General features: G+C 48.7%; 1 protein-coding gene and 1 non-coding gene across 4 annotated transcripts in view; one reads left to right on the forward strand and one right to left on the reverse strand.

The window, feature by feature from the left end:
* Window positions 1-25,032, reverse strand: part of MPRIP (myosin phosphatase Rho interacting protein) — a 129,963-nt gene that overhangs the window by 92,563 nt on the left and 12,368 nt on the right. For all 3 annotated transcript variants that reach the window (XM_065897607.1, XM_065897606.1, XM_065897605.1), the window contains exons 2-3: window positions 3,418-3,495; window positions 1,444-1,509 (exon numbers count right to left, since the gene is read on the reverse strand). In XM_065897607.1, coding sequence (XP_065753679.1) covers window positions 1,444-1,509; window positions 3,418-3,495 — 144 coding nt within the window. The remainder of the gene's footprint in view (window positions 1-1,443; window positions 1,510-3,417; window positions 3,496-25,032) is intronic.
* Window positions 12,225-12,297, forward strand: TRNAG-CCC (transfer RNA glycine (anticodon CCC)). Its single transcript has one exon. It is a non-coding gene; the product is annotated as a tRNA-Gly (tRNA).

The following is a 25,032-nucleotide window of genomic DNA, read 5'->3' on the forward strand; positions in this document are numbered from 1 at the left end:
GACCTCCAAGGCCCCTTCTCTGTGGTTAGTCTTTGCGGGACTTAACAGCAGTCAGACAGGCACAGGGAAGACAAAGTAAACCTCCAGGCAGGTCGGAGCCCACCTCCCGCCCCAGGGCGCCTGCTGACATGACGGTCAAGTCAGGAGAACACAGAGGGCAGTGCTGAGTCACCAAAGGAAATGAGTGTCCAGGTGAATCCGCCCCACTGCTCCTGCCTCTAGTAAATTCTACCAACCCAGTTGCCTCAAACTACTCTGGACCACAGATGTTTCCACAGCAAAAACCCTCTGTGGACCACCCACGTTGTACAAATATGCTCATCAGAAAGAATGAAAAAGTAGAAAATTCTTTTTTTGAAGGAACCAATGAGGCAAAATAGTCAACACAGAACTAGGTATCATACCTATTAATTCCCATTCCTAAATATCATACCCATTAACTTGTCCCACAAACAAAATGGAAAACGCATCACAAAGATTAAGACCCCACATGGAAACGGAAACACCGATGGCCTGGTCACGTATCAGCTGTGATAACCACCGAACATCCAAGTGTCCCAACAGACTACAAGGTGCTGTGCTCACACTTCCAGAACCCTGCTCTCACCCCTGCAGCAAGGAAATGAACTCTGAAAGGGGTGGGGTCAACCTGTCTTACACGGTGTGAACAGATGTTCTTGGACAGTCCCAGTTTAACAATGCTGCCCACACAAAGGTACGCACGCACGCACACATACACACACACACACACGCCAATGGAACAGGAAAAGGCACTCAAAGCTTCCACCTTCAATCCTTTATAAAGTTTGGAACTCAGTCATACTTTAGATTAGTTAGGACAGACTGATCTCCTTTAGAAAAAAGTCAGGAGACAAAATGGGTGGAAAAAGAAAAGCCAGAATATTCTACCTGGTTGGTAAATACTCATCCAGCCCAGGAAACAAACCAGGTGGGTGACAGGAGAGGATGGAGCCCGTACACCCTGGCTTAGTGACCAGAACGCTAACCCTGTGGCCAGAAGACCTCTGAACATCAAATACGATGAGCGACACCAATTCCAGCAACGGACCTGAGAGGAGCCCTGCACTACGCACGGATCCGCGGGGGTCAGCTGGCACCTGCCCACCCAGGGCGGGCGCACCTGCTCCCGCGGGCCCGCAACCTCCTCCGCTTCTCTCTAACCAGGCACTCCTACCACCCTGAACAGAAGTGACTTCCTCCCTCACCGTGACTCTCACCCGTGGCCACTGAAGGTGCCTCGAGGCAAAGGTCGGGGCTGTGAGGGCTGCTGCAACCAGCTGCCACACGGGCTTCAACATCTCCAGCCTGCTGCACAGAAGCCGAAGCAAGAGCACACAGCTGCCACAAGGCCGACACCACCGCGACGGAGGGGCCTGACGAAGGCTGGGGCAGGAGAGGGGAGGGGCGGAGGAGGACACTCACCATCTCATCCAGGGCGTAGCGCAAGAGGCCGTGCTCGTAGAGGATGAAGAATCGGCGCTGCCATTTCTGCAACGGAACACAGAGGGTGTCGGGAGGGTTCTGGCCCATCTCCACTTGCCGAGCCCCTGCGCCTGACAAGCCTGCCTCTGAGGCACGCTGGCTGCACAGCTTCCATTTCTGGGGCCCAGGGGTAGAAGAACAGTGCCTCATCAGCCAGGATTGGGCCAGTAGAGAGGCCCAAACCACCCAGTGTGTTCCCAATCACTGAGATTTTAAAAGATGCCTGATCTATTTTAATCTGCAAGCTCCTCAGAAAAAGGAGCAGAGGCAATGTCTGGGTCACCTTTTTGTATTCTTTATGTACCCAGCACAGAGCTCATTACTGATAATGTGTCAATATTAATTTGATGAATTACCTGACATGATATGGGATAACCTGAAATGCCAAGCACTGATTCCCCACTTTTGAAAAACTCTGGAAAAATGGTATAAAAGGGTTGTTCCAATGACCCACAGGGAGGTTGAAAAAGGGAAAAAGCCAGCCGGGCACCAGTATTCACTGAAGCGGACAGAAGTAACAAAAATCAAAACTGAGGAGGGAGACCAGTGGGAACAACGCTGACGTCCAGGGAGGGAGTGACCGGCAAAGGGTGCCCCTGCCCCCTCGCTGCCCTCCACCCAAAGGCTAGGCCACCAGGGGCTGATGGAGGTCCAATGGCACTGACAGTGGAATGGAAAGGCCCTTCCTTTTTGTGGGGGGAAAATGTCTAGAACGTGAGACTGCTGGTCCCCAAATCCCAAAAATCATCACGAAGATCCGTGACCTATTTTCAACATTTCCAAAAGCCCAACAAATTCATACTTTTACTGGCAATAAGGCCACAAGAACTAACTAAAATATCATGTCTCTTTGCTTTGGGCCAGAATTATATCATTTGTAATAATGATTTTCCCATCAGAAGCTGGAAATGGCAATTCTGTATGACCTAAATACAAAAGAGGAAAGAGGGCTGCTCCCTGGTTACTGCAGCCACTGGAACACAGTCGCTCTGGCTGTCTTCACGCCTGGGTGGCAGGAACAGGGCACTCACATGGCCTTGCAAAGAGGACCTGTAAGAGGCTGGGCCACCTGGACTCTTCCCAAGAAATATTTCCAAGGCTCCTATTTGTTGTTTTTAAAATTAAAACCCATTCTGGAAGGAAGCCCAAAGACCCCAGATACAAAGCAAGTTCTGTGGGGTACCAAGGCCCCACCCTAGAGTGTAACATTCAGGCTGGGGGCAGCAGAGACACAGAGGCAGGGCAGAGGCCCTGGGGAAGGGGGCAGGCGGCAGTACCTGGAGGAAAGCATGTGGAAAAAGAAAGCATGTTTTAACTGGAGTCAAATCCAAAGGGGCTCCCTGACAGAGGAACAAGCCACTGACCCGGGACGATTCTGGTTTGACCATCTCGCTGCTCCAGCTGAGACCTGGCCAAGCAGTAGCCTGTGTCCAGCAGGACCCACCCGGGGCTGGGTGCCCAGGAGAGATGGGACGCAAGCAAAGTTGGCCCTTAAGGCCTGCCTCCCCTCACTCCTGCTCATCTGCTGAGCTCCCAGCTGGGGAGGAAGGAGGGGAAAGAGCGGGGGCTACAGGAAGCAGAACATTGGCCCTGAAAGAACTCGGACCCTAATTAGCATAATGCAAATGTGTGCTGAACTGCCCTTCGGTCTTTTCCATTTAACTGTTTCTAGAGTGGAGCTGACCCACAAAACAGGTAGCACCATGCGAGTGCATCTCTTTTGAATGGAGGGTGAGGCATAATCACTACTGGGACCTACAAGTTCACCAAATAGGTAGGGGTTCCCTGCTGATCCGCCATCCCAGGATCCACCATTCAATCCCCCATCTCCGTCCTCCACTCGGTCAATCTGCCTTAGGTGGGCCCCTCTCTTGGTGAATTCTCCACCCCAAGAATTCACTCTGATGTCCTTACCCGAGATCGGTGCACTGGGTTATCAAAGTCAGTCCCATCTGGAGCCAGGAGCAGCCAGCCACCATAAATGGGTTTTGCCTGGAGGAGAAAAAGGAGGGCAGGTCATCAGTGGCCTTGGACAGTTTCAACGGTCAAGTTAATGACAAGCTGACAAGCGCTCGCTGGAAAAAGAATCCACCTCTGCTCCACACACTCCATGCATCCCATTCCCCAGCCCCAGGCCAAGTTGCCAAGAGAGATGTCGAAGAGCCTCCTGGCAGGTCTGTAGCATCTGGTGTGGGGAGGAGAATGCAAACCCAGCAGGAGTCTGAAACACCGGAGAATACAGGAACTCCTAAGAAACAGATACCTCCCCTCAAGTTTCTGATCAAGCCACCAGGATCAGGGGAAAATGGCATTTTCTTCATAACCATGCGAGTGCCAATATGTGCAGGCACTAGGGATATCACGTGACCAGCACAGTCAAAGCCCCTCATCCTGATGGTACAGAACAGGGCCTGGGAGCAGAGACACTGCTTTAGCGATCATAATTAGCACTGGCCAAAGAATCACCAACTCGCTGGTTGTATGACCCTGGGCTGAAAACCCTTCGAGCTTCTATCTTCCCGTTTGAAAGGTGAGAGTGATGATAATTATATCTACACCTCATGAATCTCATGTGAGGACTGAAGAGACAATCCAAGTAAAACGCAGCCCAGCACAGGAATGCAATACAGAGCGGCTACCGGGAAAGAGTCTGGCAGTTCCTCAAAAGGTTAAACTTAGAAATCCCTATGACCCAGAATTCCACTCCTAGGTATATACAACCCCAAGAAAACTGGAAGCAGGTGCTCAGGTAAACACTTGGACATGACCGTTCACAGCAGCACTATACACAATAGCCGGAAGGTAGAAACAACCCCAATGTCCATAGCAGATGAACGGATAAAGAAAGTGTGGTCCATCCAAACAACGTAATGTCACTCAGAAATAAAAAGGCGTGACGTACTGACACGCTACAACATGGTTGAACCTTTCACTTAAAGACGTTATGCTTTAAGTGAAAGAAGACAGACACAAAAGACCACAAACTGCATGATTCCAGTTATATGAAAGGTCCAAAATAAGGAACTCCACAGAAGCAGAAAGCAGATGAAAGGTAGCCAGGATGTGGAGGGAGCAGGAAATGGGGAGTGGCTGCTAACAGGTATGGGGTTTCTTTGGGGGTGATGAAAATGTTCTGGAATTAGACAGTGGAGTCAGCTGCATGAACTTGTGAGTACGCTAAAAATTACTAAATCGTACGCTTTAAACGAGTGAATTTTGGGACTTCCCTTGTGGTCCAGTGAGTAAAACTCCACACTCCCAATGCAGGGGGGCCAGGTTCGATCCCTGATCAGGGAACTAGATCCCGCATGCCTGCCACAACTAGGAGTCCACGTGCTGCAACTAAGACCCGGAGCAGCCAAAATAAGCAAGTAAGTAAATAAATATCTTTTAAAGAGTGAATTTTATGGTATATGAATTATCTCAAAAATTGCATGAGAAAAAGAAAACCTGAGCACAGCGTGTGGCCTAAAATACTTAATAAATGCTGGCTATTTTTATATTTTTTATATCCAAAGCGTCCCCCTGGTCCCCCAGATACTGGCAGTAGGAGTTCAACAGGAGCTAAAAGATAAAGACAGACACTCAAGACTCCACCTCCCTTTTTTTAGCCATACCCAGCTCCTGAGAAAGGGCTGGGAAAGGCACAACCAGGCCAATGTGTCCACTGCCCTTTGGAGGGCAGCAACACAAATTAAAGCCCAAACCCTCTGCCTGTTATTTACACACATAGACTATCTCCGGGTAAGCCCTAGGGGTCCTCTTAGCATGCTTTTTATTCAACATTTCCAAACTGGGAGGCCCTGTCACACCACCTCATTTTGAAAAGCTGTGTAGTCTGTGACTCACAGAGGGGAGGGCACTTGCCAGAGGTCACAGAGCATGGGGGGTGAGCCTCTTTTCTTGGCTTCTGCAGGGTCCTCAGGCCCCCAGGGGAAGCACTGGCTTTTCCCTGTGAACAGAAAGAAGGGCTTCGGGCAAGGGGTATGGAGTCGGCTGAAGGAAAGGAGCGAGACTGGCATTGATGAAACATGGGGGGGGCTTCCCTGATGGCGCAGTGGTTAAGAATCCGCCTGCCAGCACAGGGGACGCGGGTTCGAGCCCTGGTCCGGGAAGATCCCACGTGCCGCGGAGCAACTAAGCCCGCGCGCCACAACTACTGAGCCCACGTGCCACAACTACTGAAGCCCGCACGCCTAGAGCCCGTGCTCCACAACAAAGAAAAACCACAGCAGTGAGAAGCCTGCGCACCGCAAAGAAGAGTAGCCCCCGTACCCTGCGACTAGAGAAAGCCCACACGCAGCAATGAAGACCCAACACAGCCATAAATAAATAAACAAATTAATTTTTTTAAAAAGATATACTAATGTCTATAGGCAGGAAAAAACATTAAAAAAAGAAAAGAAAGCAAGCAACAGGGGAGTGGGTGCTGGCAGGGGACCAAGAGTTAGAGGGACATGACTCAGAAGGACCACGGGGTGTGTGGAATGAAATGCTGCCTGGGAAAGCAGAAGCAAAGAGAATAGAGGTCTGTTTTCTCAGCAAACACCAGCGGCACCCAGCCATCTCCCAGGCATGCGAGCACAGTTGGCCTCTCTCTGCACACAGGACGGAGAGGTCTGTGCTGGGGGACGACCCCATGTGTACCCCGGCCAGGTGACTCCCCCACATGGCCACTGGGCCTGCAGTTCCCTGACCTGTAAAATCAGGAGGTTAGACCCCAAGACCGTGTCTCCTCCCTTTCTGTCTGGCTTTGATCGTACATCACCCTCCTCGTTTCTGGCTGCAGGGCTTTGGGGCGACTTCACATTATCAGCTACACCTACCTGCCCTTTCCTCAAAAGGGGCAGTGGGAGACCTACAACTGGCACAAGTCCCTCAGAACCTGGCCCGAAATCAGCATCATTATTCGCTCAACAAACATCTACTCGGGGAGCCTGCCAGCATCCACCTCACTTGGCCATGACTTCCATATACGGATCACCCCAAAGGGGACCCATCTCAGGTGGGCAGGTCGTCCTAAAAGGTGGGAAGGCTGGGCCAGTAGAGGGCACAGGGCAAGAAACAAGTGCTCTAGCAGCCTGGGAAGTGGGTAACGTTCCACAAGAGCATTTACCAAGGCAAATCCATAGTGACAGAAGGCAGACGGGGGTTGCCCAGGGCAGAGGGGATGGAAGGATTGTGGGGAGTGACAGCTACAGGGTTTCTTTTGGGGATGATGAAAGCATTCTAAAATTGATTGTGATGACAGTTGCACATCTCTGGGAGTATACTAAAACCATCAAATTGTACACTTTACGTAGGTCAATTGTATATGGTATGTGAAGAATTATCTCAATAAAGCTGTTTAAAAAAAAACATTTACAAAGGCCTATGTAAGGCAGTGGGGAAGCAGAGATAAATAAGCAACTGCTCCTACCTTCATGGGCTCACAGTCCACAGGAAATGTGAACTAACGAGCCCTTCTCCCAAAGCCAAGAAAAGCCAAGTCTAAGCTAAGAAGGCCAGGTCTAGGGAAGTGGGGGGGAGGGTTGGGGGGGCAGGGATTCACTACGTAAGTTTTCAAGTGACTCTGTGCTCTGCGCCCCGCCCCCCCAGCCAGATTTGGGAAACTTCAGTCAAAGAGACAGGGACAAAAGTTTCCAAGGACAATGAGCTGGTCCCCTGGTTTGTAGCAAGCGAGCTAGAACATACTAGACAGCATCCAGAGGGAAGCCCAAGGCAGCAGCTCAGGTCTGCTGGGGCCGGGAGTGGGGCAAAGGGCTAACAGGGCAGACTTGGCGTCCACAGCTGGGTGACAACGAGAACCTCCAGGTGTCCAGTGCGCAACGCTAGGGTCGTCAGGGGACAGGAAGGTACCTGCCACCCTGCACTGCCATCCAAGCAAGCAAACAAACAGGGAACAACCAACCTGTGAGAAGGAGGGTGGCCTGGGGCGGAGAGGACTCGCTGGCACGGGCACAGCTAAAGTGAAGACAGAGGCAGGAGCCCGTCCACCAGTGCAGAGCGGCTTGGCTGCCGCCCTCCTTCAACTCATCAGCGCCTGGAACCCCGTCCACAGGCCTGGAGAGCCACACACCAGGACACCCCGCTCTCTCAGGTAACCCCACAGGCATGGAAGGGCGCCCCAGAGGTGCTGCTGCTCCCACTATTTCTCAGACTGTCTAAAAATGGCAACAGCAGACCCAGCCATGCCAGAGTCCAGAAACACCCACCACAGCCTCTGTCCCCATGGGAGAGGCTCACAAGCAGACAGAGGTTTTGTAGGGCAGCATTCCTCCCTCTCTTGCCTCATCTTTTCTGGGGCGGGGCGGGGCCTCTGACAGGCCCGAAGGCACCCTCTTCCTGGGAGCCCCCCAAAAACCTGACGTACGAACTGTGGCAACCCCAAAGGCGGCTGGCACAGGAAGTGGGCTCTAGAAACTCTTAATGGTATGTAGCTCTGCTGCTGTTTTCTGGCTGGGCAGCTGGGGTTTTACTTTAAGGGGCAGCGGGGAAAGGAGAAGCAGGTAACTCTTGTCAACACTGAGGACCCAAAAGATGGGACTGAGTTCTGTTTCAGGCAGGCCACCTGGGAAGAAGCACCAGACCTGTGCAGAAGTCACCACCTGAGAGCACCCGCTGAGCCTCTTCCCTTCCGATTAAACTGAGCCATGCCCTGCAAACCCAATAAACCAGAGGCTATGCTTCCGGCTGATCTCTGGGAAGAGACTGCTGGTGGCCTAGGCATTCTCCTCAGCCCAAAGCCCTTTGGAAAATGGTCACTGGAAATTTCTGCTTCAAGATAGGGTAGATGTAATGTTCCCTATGCCTCCCACAAAGTACAAATAAAACCCTGGACACTGTATATAAGACAAACCTAAGAAGACTCGAAAAGATGGAGAGTAGAAGGCAGAGGGGCTGGGAACCTCGAGACCCAAGGAACCATACAGAGGTGTACACCCTGGATTTCTTTCTGCCTCACTGTCCCAGACTGGAGTCTGGAGGAGGGGCAACTTGGAAGTGCCAACAGGCGCAGACCAAAAACACAGAAGCCCCAGTAAAGGCCCTATCTGGCTGAAGAACCGGGGAAGAACAACTTGGCAAGACAGAGAACTCTTAGACAATAACTGTCCTACTCCAGCCGGACACCAAAGAACAGAGAGAGCCACACCCTCACCCCCACCAGCAGAAGCCAGACTTCCCTTTGCCGGCTAAGAGGCACCCCAGCACCCCTACCAGGGAGGTGTCAGGCAGTCAGGCAGGGAGCTGGGACTTTCAGCCCCACCCAGCAGTAACAGGTCTCCTCCCTCTCCCTCCTGGGACAACGTCGGAGGAGGACACCTGGGAAGCTGAACCCCACACCCTGTGTAAGTAACAAGGGATCTCCTGCCTCAAGTATCAATGGAGCCCAAGTGAGGAGCCAGATTTCTACCTCCACCTAAAAGTAAAAGGCAGCAGCCCTGCTTCCCCTGCTGCAGCAGTGTTAGAAAAAGCCAACTGAAAGAGAAGGAAGGGTCAAACACAACCTGGAGTCACCTAATGTGACACAAAAATGTCCAGATTTCAACTGAAAAATCACCATGATACCAAGAACCAGGAAGGTTGCAAACTGAATGAACGAAGACAGATGCCAACACCGAGGTGACAGGCATGTCACAGTTATCTGATGAAGATTTAAAACAGCCATGCTAAATGGTTCAACAAGAAATTATGAACATGCTTGGAATAAACAAAAAACACAGATAGCCTGAGCAAAGAAACAGAAGCTATAAGAGCCATATGGAAATTCTGAAACTGAAAAATACAATAACTGAAATTAAAAGTTCAATGGATGGGCTCAATAGCAGAATGATGGGAACCATGGAATGAATCAGTGAGCTGGAATACAAAAGCACAGAAATTACCCAATCAAATAACAGAGAGAAAACAGACTGAAAAAAATAAATAAGAGAAGAACAGAGTCTCAGGGACCTGTGGGACTATAACAAAAGATCTAACATTTGTGTCATCAGAGTCCTGGAAGGAAAGAAGGGTAGGGTACAAAAATACTCAGAGAGAGAATAACTGAAAATTTCCCAAACTTGGCAAGAATGGTAACCTATAAATTCAAGAAGCTGACTGAACTCCAAAGGATAAATCCAAAAAAATCCACACCAAGACACATTAAAACAAATTTCTGAAAACTAAAGCCCAAGAAAAAATCTTGAAAGTAGCCAGAGAAAAACAACAGGTTTTGGATAGGAGAAACCAAATATAATGATTTGGGCTTAACCACGAAGGCCAGAGGGAAGTAGCACAGTACTTTTCAGGTGCTAAAAGAAAACAACGGTCAACCCAGAATCCTGTAACCAATAAAAATATCTTTCAGGAACAAAAGGGAAATCAAGACATTCTCAGATGAAGGAAAACTAAGAGAAATAGTTAGTAGACCTACATTTACAAAATGGTTACAGGAAGTTCTCTAAACAGAAAGGAAATGATAAAAGAAGGAAACCTGGATCATCATAAAGGAAGCAGGAAACACAGTAAGCAAAACTACCTGTAACCAGGCTTTCCTTGAGTTTTCTAGATTATGCTTGATGAACAAAGCAAAAATTGTAACACTGTCTAATGTGGTTTTGAATCATGTAGAGGAAATATTTAAGACACTTACATAGGGAATGGTAAAAGGACGTAAAGGGAGGTACTCCCTTTACTTGAACTGGTAAAATAACACCACCAACAGACCGTGGTAAGTTATGTATATACAATGAAACTCCTAGAGCAGCCACTAAAAAAAAATCTACACTGAAAAAATCACCATAGATAAATCTTGAAATTTATCGTAAAAAAAAAAAAAAGAAATTCTAAAAAAACCCAAAAAGATCAAGCAGGAAGAGAAATAAAAATCAAAGAGGGGTTTCCCTGGTGGCACAGTGGTTAAGAACCCGCCTGCCAATGCAGGGGACATGGGTTCGAGCCCTGGTCCAGGAAGATACCACAGAGCAACTAAGCCCATGCGCCACTACTACTGAGCCTGTGCTCGAGAACCCATAAGCCACAACTACTGAGCCCATGTGCCACAACTACTGAAGCCCATGTGCCTAGAGCCCATGCTCTGTAACAAGAGAAGCCACCGCAGTGAGAAGCCCGCACACCACAACGAAGAGTAGCACCCACTTGTCCCAACTAGAGAAAGCCCTCGTGTATCAATGAAGACCCAACGCAGCCAAAAAAAAAAAAAAAAAAAGATAACGAAGGACTATTACAAACAGTTCTACAAACTTTAACTTGACAACTTAGATGAAACGGACCAACTTCTCAAAAAACATAGACAATCTGAATGACCCTATAACTATTAAAGAACGAAGTATGTAATTTAAAAATTCCCCAAAAAAGAAATCTCCAGGCTCAGAGGGTTTCATTGGAGAATTCTACCAAATGTCTAAAGAAGAATTAACACCAATTCTACACAGTCTTTTCTAGAAAAAGACAAAGTAAGAAACACTTCCCAATTCATTTTATGAAGACAGTATTAACTAGATATCACAATCAGACACGATACCAAAAAAGGGGACAAAAAAGAACAACTATGGACCAATATCCCTCATGAATATAGATGCAAAAATCAACAAAGAATTAGCAAATAGAAGTCTGCAATATATTTAAAGCATTATACACCATGACCAAGTGGGGTTTATTCCAGGGATGCAAGGCTGGTTTACTATTTAAAAATCAATCAGTGTTATCCACCATAATAACAGGCTGAAGAAGAAAAATTCTGTGGTCACATCAATTAATGCAGAAAAAGCATTTGACAAAATTCAACACCCATTCATTTAAAAAACAAGAACAACCACAAAACCCCTCAGAAAAGTAGAAATAGAAAAGAACTTCCTCAACTGACAAAGAGCATCTACAAAAAACCTAGAGCTGACATTATACATAATGGTGAAAGACTAAATGCTTCCCCTCTAAGATCAGAAACTAGGCAATGTTGTCCATTCTTAGAACTCTTATTCAACATAGTGCTAGAATATCTAGCCAGTGCAATAAGGCAAATAAAGGAAATAAAAGACACAGATTGGGAAGAAGAAATAAAGTATTTACAGATCACACAACTGTCTATGTAGAAAATCACAAGGAATCTATTTTTAAAAAAGAACTCCTAGAACTAGTGAGTTCAACAGGTTATAGTATATAAGATCGGTATATGAAAATCAACTGTATTTCTATGTATTAGTAATGAATATGTGGACACCAAAATTAAAAATAAAATACCACTTGCAATTGTTAAAAAAAATGAAATACTTAGGTGTAAATCTAACAAAACATGTACAGGAACTGCATGCTGAAAACTACACAGTGCTGATGAAAAATCAAAGAAGACATAAATAAATGGGAGAGACATATTGTGTTCATAGACTGGAAGATTCTAAATTGTCAATTGTCCCCAAACTGATATATAAGCTTAATTCAATTACTAACAAAAGCTCACGAAGACTTTTTTGCAGATATAGACAAGATTATTCTAAAATTTATATGGAAAGGCAAAGGAACTATTTTTAATTAAAAAGAAGAAGACAGAGGGAGGAATCCATCTACCTGATTATAAGATTTATTATATATCCACAGTAATCAAAGCTGTGGTATTAATGGAAAGTTAGACATACAGATTAATGGAACAGACTGGAAAACCCAGAAACAGACCCACACAAATGTGCCCAATTTAACTTTGAACAAAGGTGCTAAAACGGACTTCCCTGGTGGTCCAGTGGTTAAGACTCCGCACTCCCAATGCAGGGGGCCCAGGTTCGATCCCTGGTCAGGGAACTAGATCCTGCATGCCACAACTAAGACCTGGTGCAACCAAATAAAAAAATAAATATATTTTCTAAAAAAGATACTCCATGCGTCCACTGCAGGGGGTACAGGTTTGATCCCTGGTTGAGGAACTGAGATCCCACCTGCTGCACGGCAAGGCACCCCCCCCCCACCAAAAAAAAAACAAAAAACAAAAAACGAAAAAAAACGAAGGTGCTAAAAAATTCAGGGGAGGAGTGACAGTCTTTCAACAAATGGTACTGTAGCAACTGGCATCCATAGGCAAAAAATAAATAAAGCTCAATCCTACACAAAAATTAACTCAAAATGGAGCACACACTTAAATTGGCAATTTGGACCACATTAAAATTTAAAGTATTTGTTTTACAAAAGGCCCTACTAGGAGGGTGAAAAAATAAGAGTGGGATAAAATATTTGCAAACCACATATCTAACAAAGGATTAGTATCTAGAATATATAAAGACCTCTCAAAACTCAATAATAAAAAAAACCAAACAACCCAGTTAGAACATGGGCAAAAGACATATGAAAAGATATTTCACAGAAGATATACATATGGCAAATAAATACATGAAAAGATGTTCAACATCATTAGCTATTAGGGAAATGCAAATTAAAACCACATGAGAGGGACTTCCCTGGTGGTGCAGTCGTTAAGAATCCGCCTGCCAATGCAGGGGACATGGGTTCAAGCCCTGGTCCAGGAAAATGCCACAGAGCAACTAAGCCCGTGCACCACAACTACTGAGCCTGCGCTCTAGAGTTCACGAGCCACAACTACTGAATCCCACACGCCTAGAGCCCGTGCTCTGCCTGCGCACCTCAACGAAGAGCAGTCCCCGCTCGCCACAACTAGAGAAGGCCCACGCGCAGCAACAAAGACCCAACGCAGCCAAAAATAAATTAATTAAAAAAAAAAAAATGAGATACTACTACACACCTATCAGAATGACTAAAATTAAAAATAGTGACAACAGGGCTTCCCTGGTGGCGCAGTGGTTGAGAGTCCGTCTGCCGATGCAGGGGACACGGGTTCGTGCCCCGGTCCAAGAATATCCCACATGCCACGGAGCAGCTGGGCCCATGAGCCATGGCCGCTGAGCCTGCACGTCCAGAGCCTGCGCTCCGCAACGGGAGAGGCCACAACAGTGAGAGGCCTGCGTACCGCAAAAAAAAAAAAAAAAAAAAAAAAGAATGGTGACAACACCAAATGCTGACAAGGATGTGAAGAAACTCGTATGTTGTTGGAGGGAATATAAAATGGTACAGCCACTCTGAAAAACAGTTTAGCAGGTTCTTTAAACACTAAACATGCGACTACAACATAATCCAGGAACTGCATTCCTGGGCATTTATTACAGAGAAATAAAAGCTAACACTCACACAAAAACTGTACATGAGTGGCTACTGCATTTTTATCTGTAAAGGCCAAAAAAAACCCTGGAAGCAATGCAGACGTCCTTCAGCGAATGAGTGGTTAAGCCGTGTACACCATGGAACACTAGTAAGCAATAAAAAGGAAACAACTGGTGATGCACACAACCTGGATGAATCTCCAGAGAATTAGGATGAGTGAAAAAAGTCAATCCTTGAAAGGTTACATGACGTATGATTCCACGGATATAACATTCTTGAAATGTGGAATTTCTAGAAATGGAGAACAGATTTGCGGCTGCCAGGAGTTAAGGAGGCAACAGGGGTAGGAGGTGCAGGACGTGTGGTTGTGAGGGACCCTGCGGGGGTACAAGCACCCCGCATCTTGACTGCAGGGATGTCGAGATCCTGCTGACCGTGACATTGTGCTGTAATTTTACAAGATGTTACCACTGGGGAAAACTGGGGAAAGAGTACACAGGATCTCTCTGGATTGTATCTTACAACTGCATGCAAAACTACAATTATCTCAAAATAAAAAGTTTAATTTAAAAACAGTCTACAGGGCTTCCCTGGTGGCGCAGTGGTTAAGAATCCGCCTGCCAATCAATGCAGGGAACACAGGTTGGAGCCCTGGTCGGGGAAGACCCCACATGTCGCAGAGCAACTAAGCCTGTGCGCCACAACTACTGAGCCTGTGCTCTAGAGCCCACGAGCCACAACTACTGAAGCCCATGTGCCACAACTACTGAAGCCCGTGTGCCTACAGCCCGTGCTCTGCAACAAGAGAAGCCACTGCAATGAGAAGCCCATGTACCACAACGAAGATCCAATGCAGCCAAAAATAGATAAAACAACTAAATTTTAAAAATATATATTTAAAAAAAATCTACAAACAACAAATGCTGGAGAGGATGTGGAGAAAAGGGAACCCTCTTGCACTGTTGGTGGGAATGTAAATTGATACAGCCACCATGGAGAACAGTATGGAGGTTCCTTAAAAAACTAAAAATAGAATTACCATATGACCCAGCAATCCCACTACTGGGCATATATACAGAGAAAATCGTAATTCAAAAAGACACATGCACCCCAATGTTCACTGTAGCACTATTTACAGTAGCCAGGTCATGGAAGCAACCTAAATGTCCATCGACAGACGAATGGATAAAGAAGATGTGGTACATGTATACAGTGGAATATTAGCCATAAAAAGGAATGAAATTGGGTCATTCGTAGAGACATGGATGGACCTAGAGACTGTCATACAGAGTGAAGTAAGTCTGAAAGAGAGAAACAAATATCGTATATTAACACATATATGGGGAATCTAGAAAAATGGTACAGATGAACCATTTTGCAAGGCAGAAACTGAGACACAGATGCAGAGAACAAATGTATGGACACCAAGGGAGGAAAGTGTGTGTGGGGGGATGAACTGGAGACTGGGATTGACATATATATGCTAATATGTATAAAACAGATAACTAATAAGAACCTGCTGTATAAAAAATAAATATAATAAAATTCAAACAAACAAAAAAAACCTGTTACTTCAGAATACTCCCTGCACCCACATACGAGCGTTCACCCCTGGAAGGGGACCCATCGCAGCCCCAGAGCACAGAGGCTCCAGCCACAAAAGCCTCTGCAGTCCAGAGGGGTCATGCCCAGGCAAGGCAGCCCTGCATGGCCCTCAGCTGTGCTGCATGAGCTCCACTGGCCTTTCCACCAGCTTCTCCTGAGGCCACAGGCACACATACATACACCTTCTCTGAGGCCTGTGGACTTGACCGTGGCGAGATTCTTCAGCCCCTTTCCCCCTCGCCACCCTCCTCAGGCAGATCTGCGTTGCACCAAGGACAGCCTGATGTCTCGACTCAGGCCAAGTGGGCGGGCTGCAGGCAGGTGAAGGAGCAAACACCCTGGCTGGCTTTACACAGCGTGGTCAAGCTGCCACACGGATGCCTCCCAGACACATCCAGGCCTCTGCACACAGCTGCCCGATCACAACCAGCTCCAAGACGTCCAGAACATTACATGCTCGGCTCTCAGTTTCACCGTGCCCATCTGAGGCTCAAAGAGAGCAGACATCAGTGACAGATTTCTGCCAGGTGGTGAAGCTCACATTTCTGTCCCCTCAGACTCACCCGCCCTCAGAGTGCACAGGGCATTGAGAAAGGCAGTCAGACACGTCACACAGTATGGCACCACAGAGGGAGCACCCAAAACTATCCCTGCAGAAATGTGGGCACCACGTTCCGACCCCCCTGCTAACACCCCATCATCCTAAAGGCGCTCTACAGACTGGGGCCCCTCACTTCCAAAGCTGACCCCCCCGACACAAACACCTCTACTCCATGGACTAGGGTAATTCCCTGTCCCCTGTGCAGGTCCCCTCAAAATCCCATGCCCAGGGGACTTCCCTGGTAGTCCAGTGGAAAAGACTCCGCTCTCCCAATGCAGGGGGCATGGGTTCAGTCCCTGGTCAGGGAACTAGATCCCACATGCATGCCACAACTAAGAGTTCACATGCCACAATAAGGAGCTGCTGAGCCGCAACTAAGGAGTCCATGTGCCGCAACCAAGGAGCCAGCGAACCACAACTAAGGAGCCCGACTGCCGCAACTAAGACCCAATGCAACCTAAATAAATAAATATTAAATTAAAAAAGAAAAAATCCCACGCCTGGGTCTTCCCTGGTGGTCCAGTGGTTAAGAATCCGCCTTCCAATGCAGGGGACACAGGTCTGACCCCTGGTCAGGGAACTAAGATCCCACATGCCGCGGGACAGCTAAGCCCGTGCACTCTAGAGCCCACATGCCACAACTAGAGAGCCTCAGCACTGCAACTACTAAGCTCACACAACGCAACTACTGAGCCCACGCAGCACAACTAAAGAGAATCCCTGCATGCTGCAACGAAGATCCTGCCTGCCACAACTAAGACCCGATGCAGCCAAATAATTAATAAATAAATAAATATATATATATTTTTAAAATGCACACCCCCTTCAAGTACAGTAACCAACCCAAAGGCAGATGCTTACTGAGAACTTCCTGGGGCTCCTCCTGCTGAGCTGCTCTTACACTTACACCTCCCCACGGAAAGAAAACCACTCAGGCCTCTGGGCTTTGCACAGCAGTTCTCTGCGTGGAGGGCTCTTCACCACATCCTGCTGGCAACGGTCTGCTCGCCCCTAAGACCCATCTCCCAGCCCCGCGCCATCTCCATCCCTCCCGTTTCCACACCTTCGCCCAGCGAGGTGCCCAGTGCAAAGCAGGGCCGAGTGACTGGGATGAGTCAGTGGACACACTGATGCGTCACCCAACTGCTCCCTACTTGTTCTCCGGGTGCTGCTGTGAGGGCTCCCGGCCAAGGCTGGGTGAGCCCAGGCCACACCTCTGCCTTCCACACTCAGAGCCCGGTCACCGGGAGGAACCGGTCAGCCCCCGACACTGAGGGACAAACCAGCACACAGAGGAGCACGCAGACAGGCTGACCTCCAACCGTCTTTCTCCCTTTCCTGAATCCAATCCCCAACCAACACTGTGTGCGCCACGCTGGCCTCGACAAAAGGCAGAAACACCACAGGGAAGCCAGCACTCTTGGGGAGCAGCCACGCGGCCACACGTGGCAAGAAGCATGGTATTTCCATGCTCCTGCCCCCAGGAATCCCACCAGCCAGAAACGGAGCCTAAAGAAATAACACAGAGCAACAAACAGCTCCACTCACGACTTGGGAGCAACTTGCTGTCCAACAAGTCAATGGCTAAATGAATGCTGATCTATCAACTCTCTAAAATATTACACAGCAATCAGTTATAATTAATTAATTATAGATAACTATGAGGAAGTCAAGAAACCCTCTAGAGTATGAACCCACAGGACTCCCATCAAGTCAGTGCTCCCCACCCAGAGCTGGGGGCTTCTCTCTGCCTCCTGGGTGACCAGAGCCCTCTGGAAGTGTGCAGCAGAATTTCCCCACAAGCTGCTCTGAAGCTGCAATCACTCAAGGTATCAGAGATAAAAACATGAAACACATATATATAGTCCCCAAGGGGCATTCAGTCTAGTGAAGGGGACCAGGGATGTCTCCTTCAGGGAACCAAGGCAGGATGTGAAAATGTGGCCTATGATTTAAAAATACAGCAGGACTGAGTAAGATTGAGAGTCAACAAGAAAACAGCTATTGTGCTCACTGTTGGGATCATGAACAACTCTTGGGGGGTTTTGCCTGTTTACTTAACATCATTTTTTGTAAACTAATGCTACTATATAGCACTTAGCAGATTTTTTGTTTTAATTAATTAATTTATTTATTTTAGTTATTTTTGGCTGCGTTGGGTCTTCGTTGCTGTGCGCCGGCTTTCTCTAGTTGCAGCGAGCGGGGGCTACTCTTTGTTGCAGTGCACCGTCTTCTCATGGTGGTAGCGTCTCTTGTTGCAGAGCACCGGCTCTAGGGTGCACAGGCTTCAGTAGTTGTGGCTCGCGGGCTCTAGAGCGCAGGCTCAGTAGTTGTGGTGCACGGGCTTAGTTGCTCTGCAGCATGTGGGATCTTCCCGGACCAGGGCTCAAACCCATGTCTCCTGCATTGGCAGGCAGATTCTTAACCGCTGCACCACCAGGGAAGCCCCTAGATGTTATTTTTTAAAAGGAAGGGCAGATGTTTGACTGCCCATGCATGCACGCCTTCTGATACAGCCTTGATCATCCCCGGCAGAAGATGAGGTTAGGGAACCCCTGTACTGCACTCTCCACCAACATGACCTAACAGTTCTGGGTAGTCAGTGTAAAGACCCCGGCCTGGGAGCCAGGAGGCCCAAGTTCAAGTCCTGGTTCCTTGACTTCATCATTGTGTAGCCCAGAACAAGACACTATGGCTGTGAATCTCAGTTTCAACATCTACAATAAAAGGAAAAAATATATATCCTTGCCATTAAAAAATTTTTAAATGACATCAGACACAAACACACACTGAGTCACTGAACAATCAATGCCTGAGAGTCAGGGACATAAATCCCAGCATCTACTCAGGCCCATGCACACAGCTGGTGTGTAGAGGCCAGCAGCGCTCAGGGGAATGAACCCCAAGTGTGAAGGGAAAGACTGTAAAGTATTCAAGGCCAGTCCAGATGGACCCCAGGAATACTGACTCTGAGGGGAGGGGCAAAGCATGCAAACCCCACACAGGCTCCCGCACACAAGCCTGAACATATAACCTCCAAGCACAATGACCATCCCCATGAAAGTTCTTCAAGAACAATCTCCAAGCAGCCTTGAAGAAGGATCCATACCTATGGGGGCCAGTATCCCAGCTTCAGGGAGATTCCTGGGGCAAAGATTTCTCTGGGCCCGATGTGGGGGGTTGAGGAGCTGCACTCAAGCATGAGGTGAGGGCAAATGGCCCTTTGGTAGAGGATTCACTGAAAGATCTATGGGCAGAAGGTGTGTAAATTGCAGCTAATACATCTTCTGTGGTTTTGAGGTTGGTTCCTTGACCTTCTTTTCCACAAAAGAGTTTCTGTGGAAACGCTTCCACACTCATAGCAAACAGGATGTATAATATTTTCTGCATTTCAATTCCAAAAGGAGAAACGATGCCTGGGTAGCAGCCGTCTGGCCATCTTTACAAGCTTGTAAATCATGGGAGATTCCAAGGTTGCCTGTCTCTTCTGGGATGTGTAGATGTTAAGTCAGTAAAAGGAAATGTGAGCACATGTCCAAGTCAGTCTGAGGCCTTACCCCCGCCAAAACCTCGCTGTGTCCTGGCCACCCAAAGACCACTTCATCCAAGCACACCGCAGAGGGAGGCCTGTCAGCAGAGCTTGTGCCCACCTGCCCGACCCACGCCTGGGTTAGCACACACCTCTACAGGCCAGTAGGGCCAAGACCCCAGGAACGTGGGGCTTCTCTTTTAGAACAAACCCGTCAGGGCCAACCAGCATCAGCCATCACTGCAGATCCCTCAAGAGGCCACACCAGGCTTCTCCCAATGCCACGTGGACCAAACTGTGTTGGAACTCGTCTCTAAGCCTTGTCCAAGGTGTCTCAATCAAGCCCTGGAGAATACTGTCCTATTGCTTTACAGACATTCAGTTCTAGACCCAAACTACATTCCTCCATGTGGGCACCACCTGCCGGCACGAGCGCCCAGGGCCTGTCATCTGCCTCTGAAAGTCAGGAGAGGACCGTCAGCCGCTGCGAAGATACGCACAATCGTGGGGCAGCCACCGTATGCAACTCAGTGCCATCAGGGCCTAGGGTGAAGCCCAGCTTCCGAGAAAGAAAAGCATCAGGTATGTGGCCCTGAAGAAACACGTTCCCTCTGAGTGAGCACGTGGGAAGTCTGCTTGAAATGCCCATCGGTTTGCTCTGTTAGTCACAGCTGTCCCCACTGTCACCACAGCCAACGCTCACGGCTTACGAGGCGGGTCACTGCTCCAGGCACTTCACGTCATGTACCCTGTGCCACTCTTCCATTTCACATACAAGGAAAGCACAGTGTCTAAGTGGGTGTGAGTCAAGGCCACCTGGCCCCGTATCTTGCCTTTAACCTCTCGACACCGCCCATCAGTGAGCCACTCCCAAAAGTAAAGGCTGGTGCCATCCCAGCAGGACGCACGTTCCCAAGTGGGTGACTCTCCTTGGGGGTCTAGTCCTGACCAGCACCTCACTCAGGGCCTCCCCTAGACATCCCTGCAGCTGAGGCCTGGGGCCTGTGTGTAGTGCCAAGGCATGGTCCCCGTAAGGAGTTCACTAGAGGATGAACCTCCACAAACCACCCTTCATGGAGCCGCCCACCCAGCTTGGCCAGGCACTACGGGCTGTGAAGGCATTTGGGGAGTGGACAGAGACCATGGGGCTCTTCTCCAGAAGGAGGAGTCTTTCCTACCTGTGGATGAAAGACGTAAGTGTGAGCACAGGCTCCCACCTCCACCCAGAGAAAGTAGAGCCTCAAATGTAGAGTAACCCTGTACATTTATCATCCAAACTGGGATACTTTGGGGAATGAGTAGGGAACCTACTAATTACACAAGGACATGTGGCCCAGAAGAAAGAAACTTATAAGAAATGCAGTTTACCCATCTTTGCTGTCAAATGTCAGGATGCCAAGACAACAAAGCCACTGAGAATACCCACAATGAGACAAAGACACAAAAACTGGAGCTAAGAGTAAGGAACTCAGCACCAGGGAGCACAGAGGAGGGATCTGGGAGAGACCTCCGTGAGGAGCCAGCAAAGGCAACCTCAGAAATGGAGGTCAGGGGACATGCGACAGGGAGGCCGGCTGGCATGTGCAGAGGCCCACACTTCCCTGCAGAGGCCGCCAAGCCTCACCCACTGCCTCGTGCCGCCCACCCGGCAGCATGTTATGGCACGGGGTTCCAAGGGGAGAGGGCACACCCCCAAAATACCATAAGGCCCAGTGTCTTTGGGGGCCCCCTCCTCCAGAGCTCTAAACCTCGAGATAAAGTCCCACCCTTCAGCCAAATCAGAAGTAGCACTGGGTGGAGACAAAGACAATAAATACTTGGTGAAACAATAAACCGAACTCCAAATAAAGTTATCTGATGGCCAGTTGCTTTCAGCACAGAACACGTCCACGCTGCTGCCACGCAGCTGCCACGCACTTGACCACGGCTGAGCCCCAAGCTGTGCGTGCACAGACACGCACACGTGGGTGTGAGAGGGCGAGGCCAACACCATGCCCGTCCAGCGTGCTCCTGGGGGCCTGGGGTAACCAGGACAGAGCGCAGGACGGAGGTAGAATCTGAGGTGTTAGCTACTCATGGGTAGCAGATGTCAAACCAAAAATGACAAAAAGACAGGAAACAAAGATGTCAAATAAAGGTTTGGCAAAATGTGAATTACAGGGACTTCCCTGGTGGCGCAGTGTATAAGACTCCACACTCCCAGTGCAGGGGGCCCAGGGTTTGATCCCTGGTCAGGGAACTAGATCCCACGTGCATGCTGCAACTAAGAGTTTGCATGCCACAACTAAGGAGCCTGCCTGCTGCAGCTAAGACCCGGAGCAACCAAATAAATAAAATATTAAAAAAAAAAAAAATCCACCTGCCAATGCAGGGGACACGGGTTCAAGCCCTGGTCTGGGAAGATCCCACATGCCACAGAGCAACGAAGCCCGTACGCCACAACTACTGAGCCTGCACTCTAGAGCCTGCGAGTCACACCTACTGAGCCCGCGCACCTAGAGCCCGTGCTCCACAGCAAGAGAAGCTGCTGCAATGAGAAGCCTGTGCACTGCAACAAAGAGTAGCCCCTGCTCACCACAACTAGAGAAAGCCCACAGGCAGCAACGAAAACCCAACGCAACCAAAAATAAATAAATTTTTTAAAAAAAATGTGAATTACAAGCACAAACCAAAAACGGGGGGGGGGGTGCGGGTAATGACTGTTTTGGTGTATTTTTGTAATAACTTACTTTTTTGAGATATAATTCACATACCATACAACTCACCCATTTAAAAGTGTACAAGTCAATGGTTTGTAGTGCATCCACCACCATAATCAAATCTATCCCAAAAAGAAGCCCTGTATACTTTAGCTATCATTCCCCACAAACTCCCCGCTCCAGTCCCCAGCAACCACTAATCTGCTTTACGTCTCTACAGGTTTGCCTAGTCTGGACGCTTCACATGAATGGAATCAGATAACACATGGTCTTTTGTGTCTGGCTTCTCCCACTGAGCGGATGTTTTCGATGGTCATCCATGCTGTAGTTGTTGGTTGTACCACACTCCTTTTCATGGCCAAGTAATATTCCATTGTGTGGATGGACCACATCTGTTTATTGATGACACTGGGGTTGTTTTCCCCTTTTGGTGGCTGTGAACATTCATATCCAAGTTTGGTGACTGTTGTTAAAACTCCTTTAGGAGAGACCAAAGAGGTAAACACCACATGTCATGTGAAGTCTGAACAATTAGCTCTTCAAAAGCTGCAAAGGGAAAAGGGTTGAATGGGGTGCTGCAAGGGAGTCCTGAGAGGCTCCTTGAAAGCAGACTGGGGGGCAGCAGCCCCAACTGCTCAGATCAAGCTCAAGATGGAAGCCTCCACGTGCCGGCCACACACGGGCTGGACAGGGCGGGGCAACCAGTGCACAAGAAGGGGCAAAGAAATATTTTCTTTAACAGAGGTCTAAAAGGTCTAAGTCTATGTCTATGGGGATATCTTCTCATCTAACATTAAAGACGCTGAAATTCCGGGACTTCCCTGAGTGTCCAGTGGTTAAGACTCCACGCCTCCAGTGCTTCCACTGCAGGGGGTGCGGGTTCAATCCCTGGTTGGGGAACTAAGATCCCACATGTCGTGAGGTACAGCCAAAAATTTTTTTTAAAGAAAGACAACTAAATTCCTGCCAGCTACCAAATCCAAGGGGCAGGACCCGGCTAAGGAGCACTTTAACCCCAAAGAGAAGAGGTAATTTTCCTCCTCCAAGGAAAATCCTGAGGGTTGATCCAAGCTTCTTCCCCCAAAATAGAATTTAAAAATCCCTACTGTGTCACCGGAGACCTCTGGGGGCCTCTGAGACTCTCATGAATCCCCCTCCCACCAACATGCTTCAAGGGCGCAGGACTCGACTGACCACCGACTGACCGTCACTCCAAGAGCGAGGAATCCTAATCTCCCTCTCCACCCTGACTTCCCACCCAAGCCCCAACCCTGTGCCTCCAGGGTCTCGGAATGTGTCAAGCAGCACTAGGGGAAAAGAGCGAGGTCACCTTGCCTTCTGGCTGCCGAGCAAACCAGCGGCAGAGCCCGAGGAGGACTGCCTGCCCGCCCTGCTCCGCAGTCCTCAGCCACCTCTCACGCCACACTTCACGGTGGCACCAGCCCCAGCACTGCAGGCTCCATCCTAAAACCTCTGGTCATCTCCACCCCTCCCTCCTGAGAGCTGCAGAGCCCAGTGGGGAGATGTGACAGCAAAACAACTTCTCCAAGCCTCAGAATAAACATTCCCTGTGTGTCACGTCGAGTCCCCACCACATGCCGTGTGCCTTACCCATACTTTCTTTATTCCACGGAAAGCCCTTGGCAGCAGGAGGCAAGGGTGGCTGCTTATGACCCCCGCTCCATCCTCTACCCACCCCAGCACTCTGAGCACCGCCTGGGGCTCTGCCCGTCCTGACAGACGTCCTCACTGCCGCTCCCGTGAGGCATTCGGGGCCTTCAAGCAAATGGCCCAGCTTGAGCCAGACCAGTGGTCCTCAAAGGGATGGCCCTTTTAAGGGGGCCGAGACCCTTTTAAGGGGTCCATGAGCCAAAACTATTTTTACAAAAATGTTAAGTCATCATTTGCCCTTTTTGCACTCATTCTTTCACTAGCATATAGGCTTTTCCAGAGGCTACACAACAGGATATCACAACAGATCATGTGCAAAAGATATGAGAATCCAGCTGTCTTCCATTAAGATAGATGGTACAGAGATCCGCAAAAGTAAAATGATGCGACTCTTCTAAACAAAACTTTTTTTGTTTTGGAAAAGTTATTTTTCAGAATATACCTGTTATTTATGTGAACATGTAACAAGTTTATTTTATTTTTTAATGAATTAATAAAACTTTTTCAATGTCTCGTTTTAATTTCTCATACAGTAAATACCATTGGATGTAACCGACATAAACAGAAGCCCTTTGAAGACCTCAGTAATCAAAAGCATAAAGGGGCCCCAAAACAAACAGTCTGGGAACCACTGACCTAGCCAGCCGCCCCACCCCCAGCCCAGCCCATCCTCAGATCAGCCCTCCTGGTTCTCGGGGGCCCTGCTCACACGCTGGCTCTGTCAGCCCAAACACACAAGCCTTCAGGTCTGTCTCCAGGTCTCCACACGGAGTCCTTTCTCCTCAACAGCACTACCTTAACGGGTCGCATCTCATACCAGACTTGCCCCCAGCAGCTGCCTTAAGGTCCATCTGGAACTGGAAGACTCCTGCACACATCTGGGCAGGGAGACCTTCCTCTTGAGAGGCGAGCCTCTGCATGGAGAGGCGAGCCTCTGCATGGAGAGGAAGTCTGCAGAGGGGGCTGGGCCCAACAACGGGGCAACACCTATTTGTGGTTCCCTCCCCTGGATCCCAGCATCTGGGAGGCTGACACAGCAGAAACACCAGCACCTCGAACATTCAGCAGGAAGGCTGCACCTATGCTGTACACACACGCCACTGAAGTTCTTCCGTATATATCAAATATTTCATTCTATTAACAAATTTTAATGCAAGGGTTAGAGTCAATCAGCGGTTTTCAAACAGTGCTTCAGGGCCACTGCAGACCATGGGGTGGGGCAGGTGGCTGGGGAACCATCCCTTCCCCCCTCCGGGGACTTC

Source organism: Phocoena phocoena, chromosome 19 (assembly GCF_963924675.1).
Source record: "Phocoena phocoena chromosome 19, mPhoPho1.1, whole genome shotgun sequence".
In the NCBI taxonomy this organism is placed as follows: Eukaryota; Metazoa; Chordata; class Mammalia; order Artiodactyla; family Phocoenidae; genus Phocoena; species Phocoena phocoena.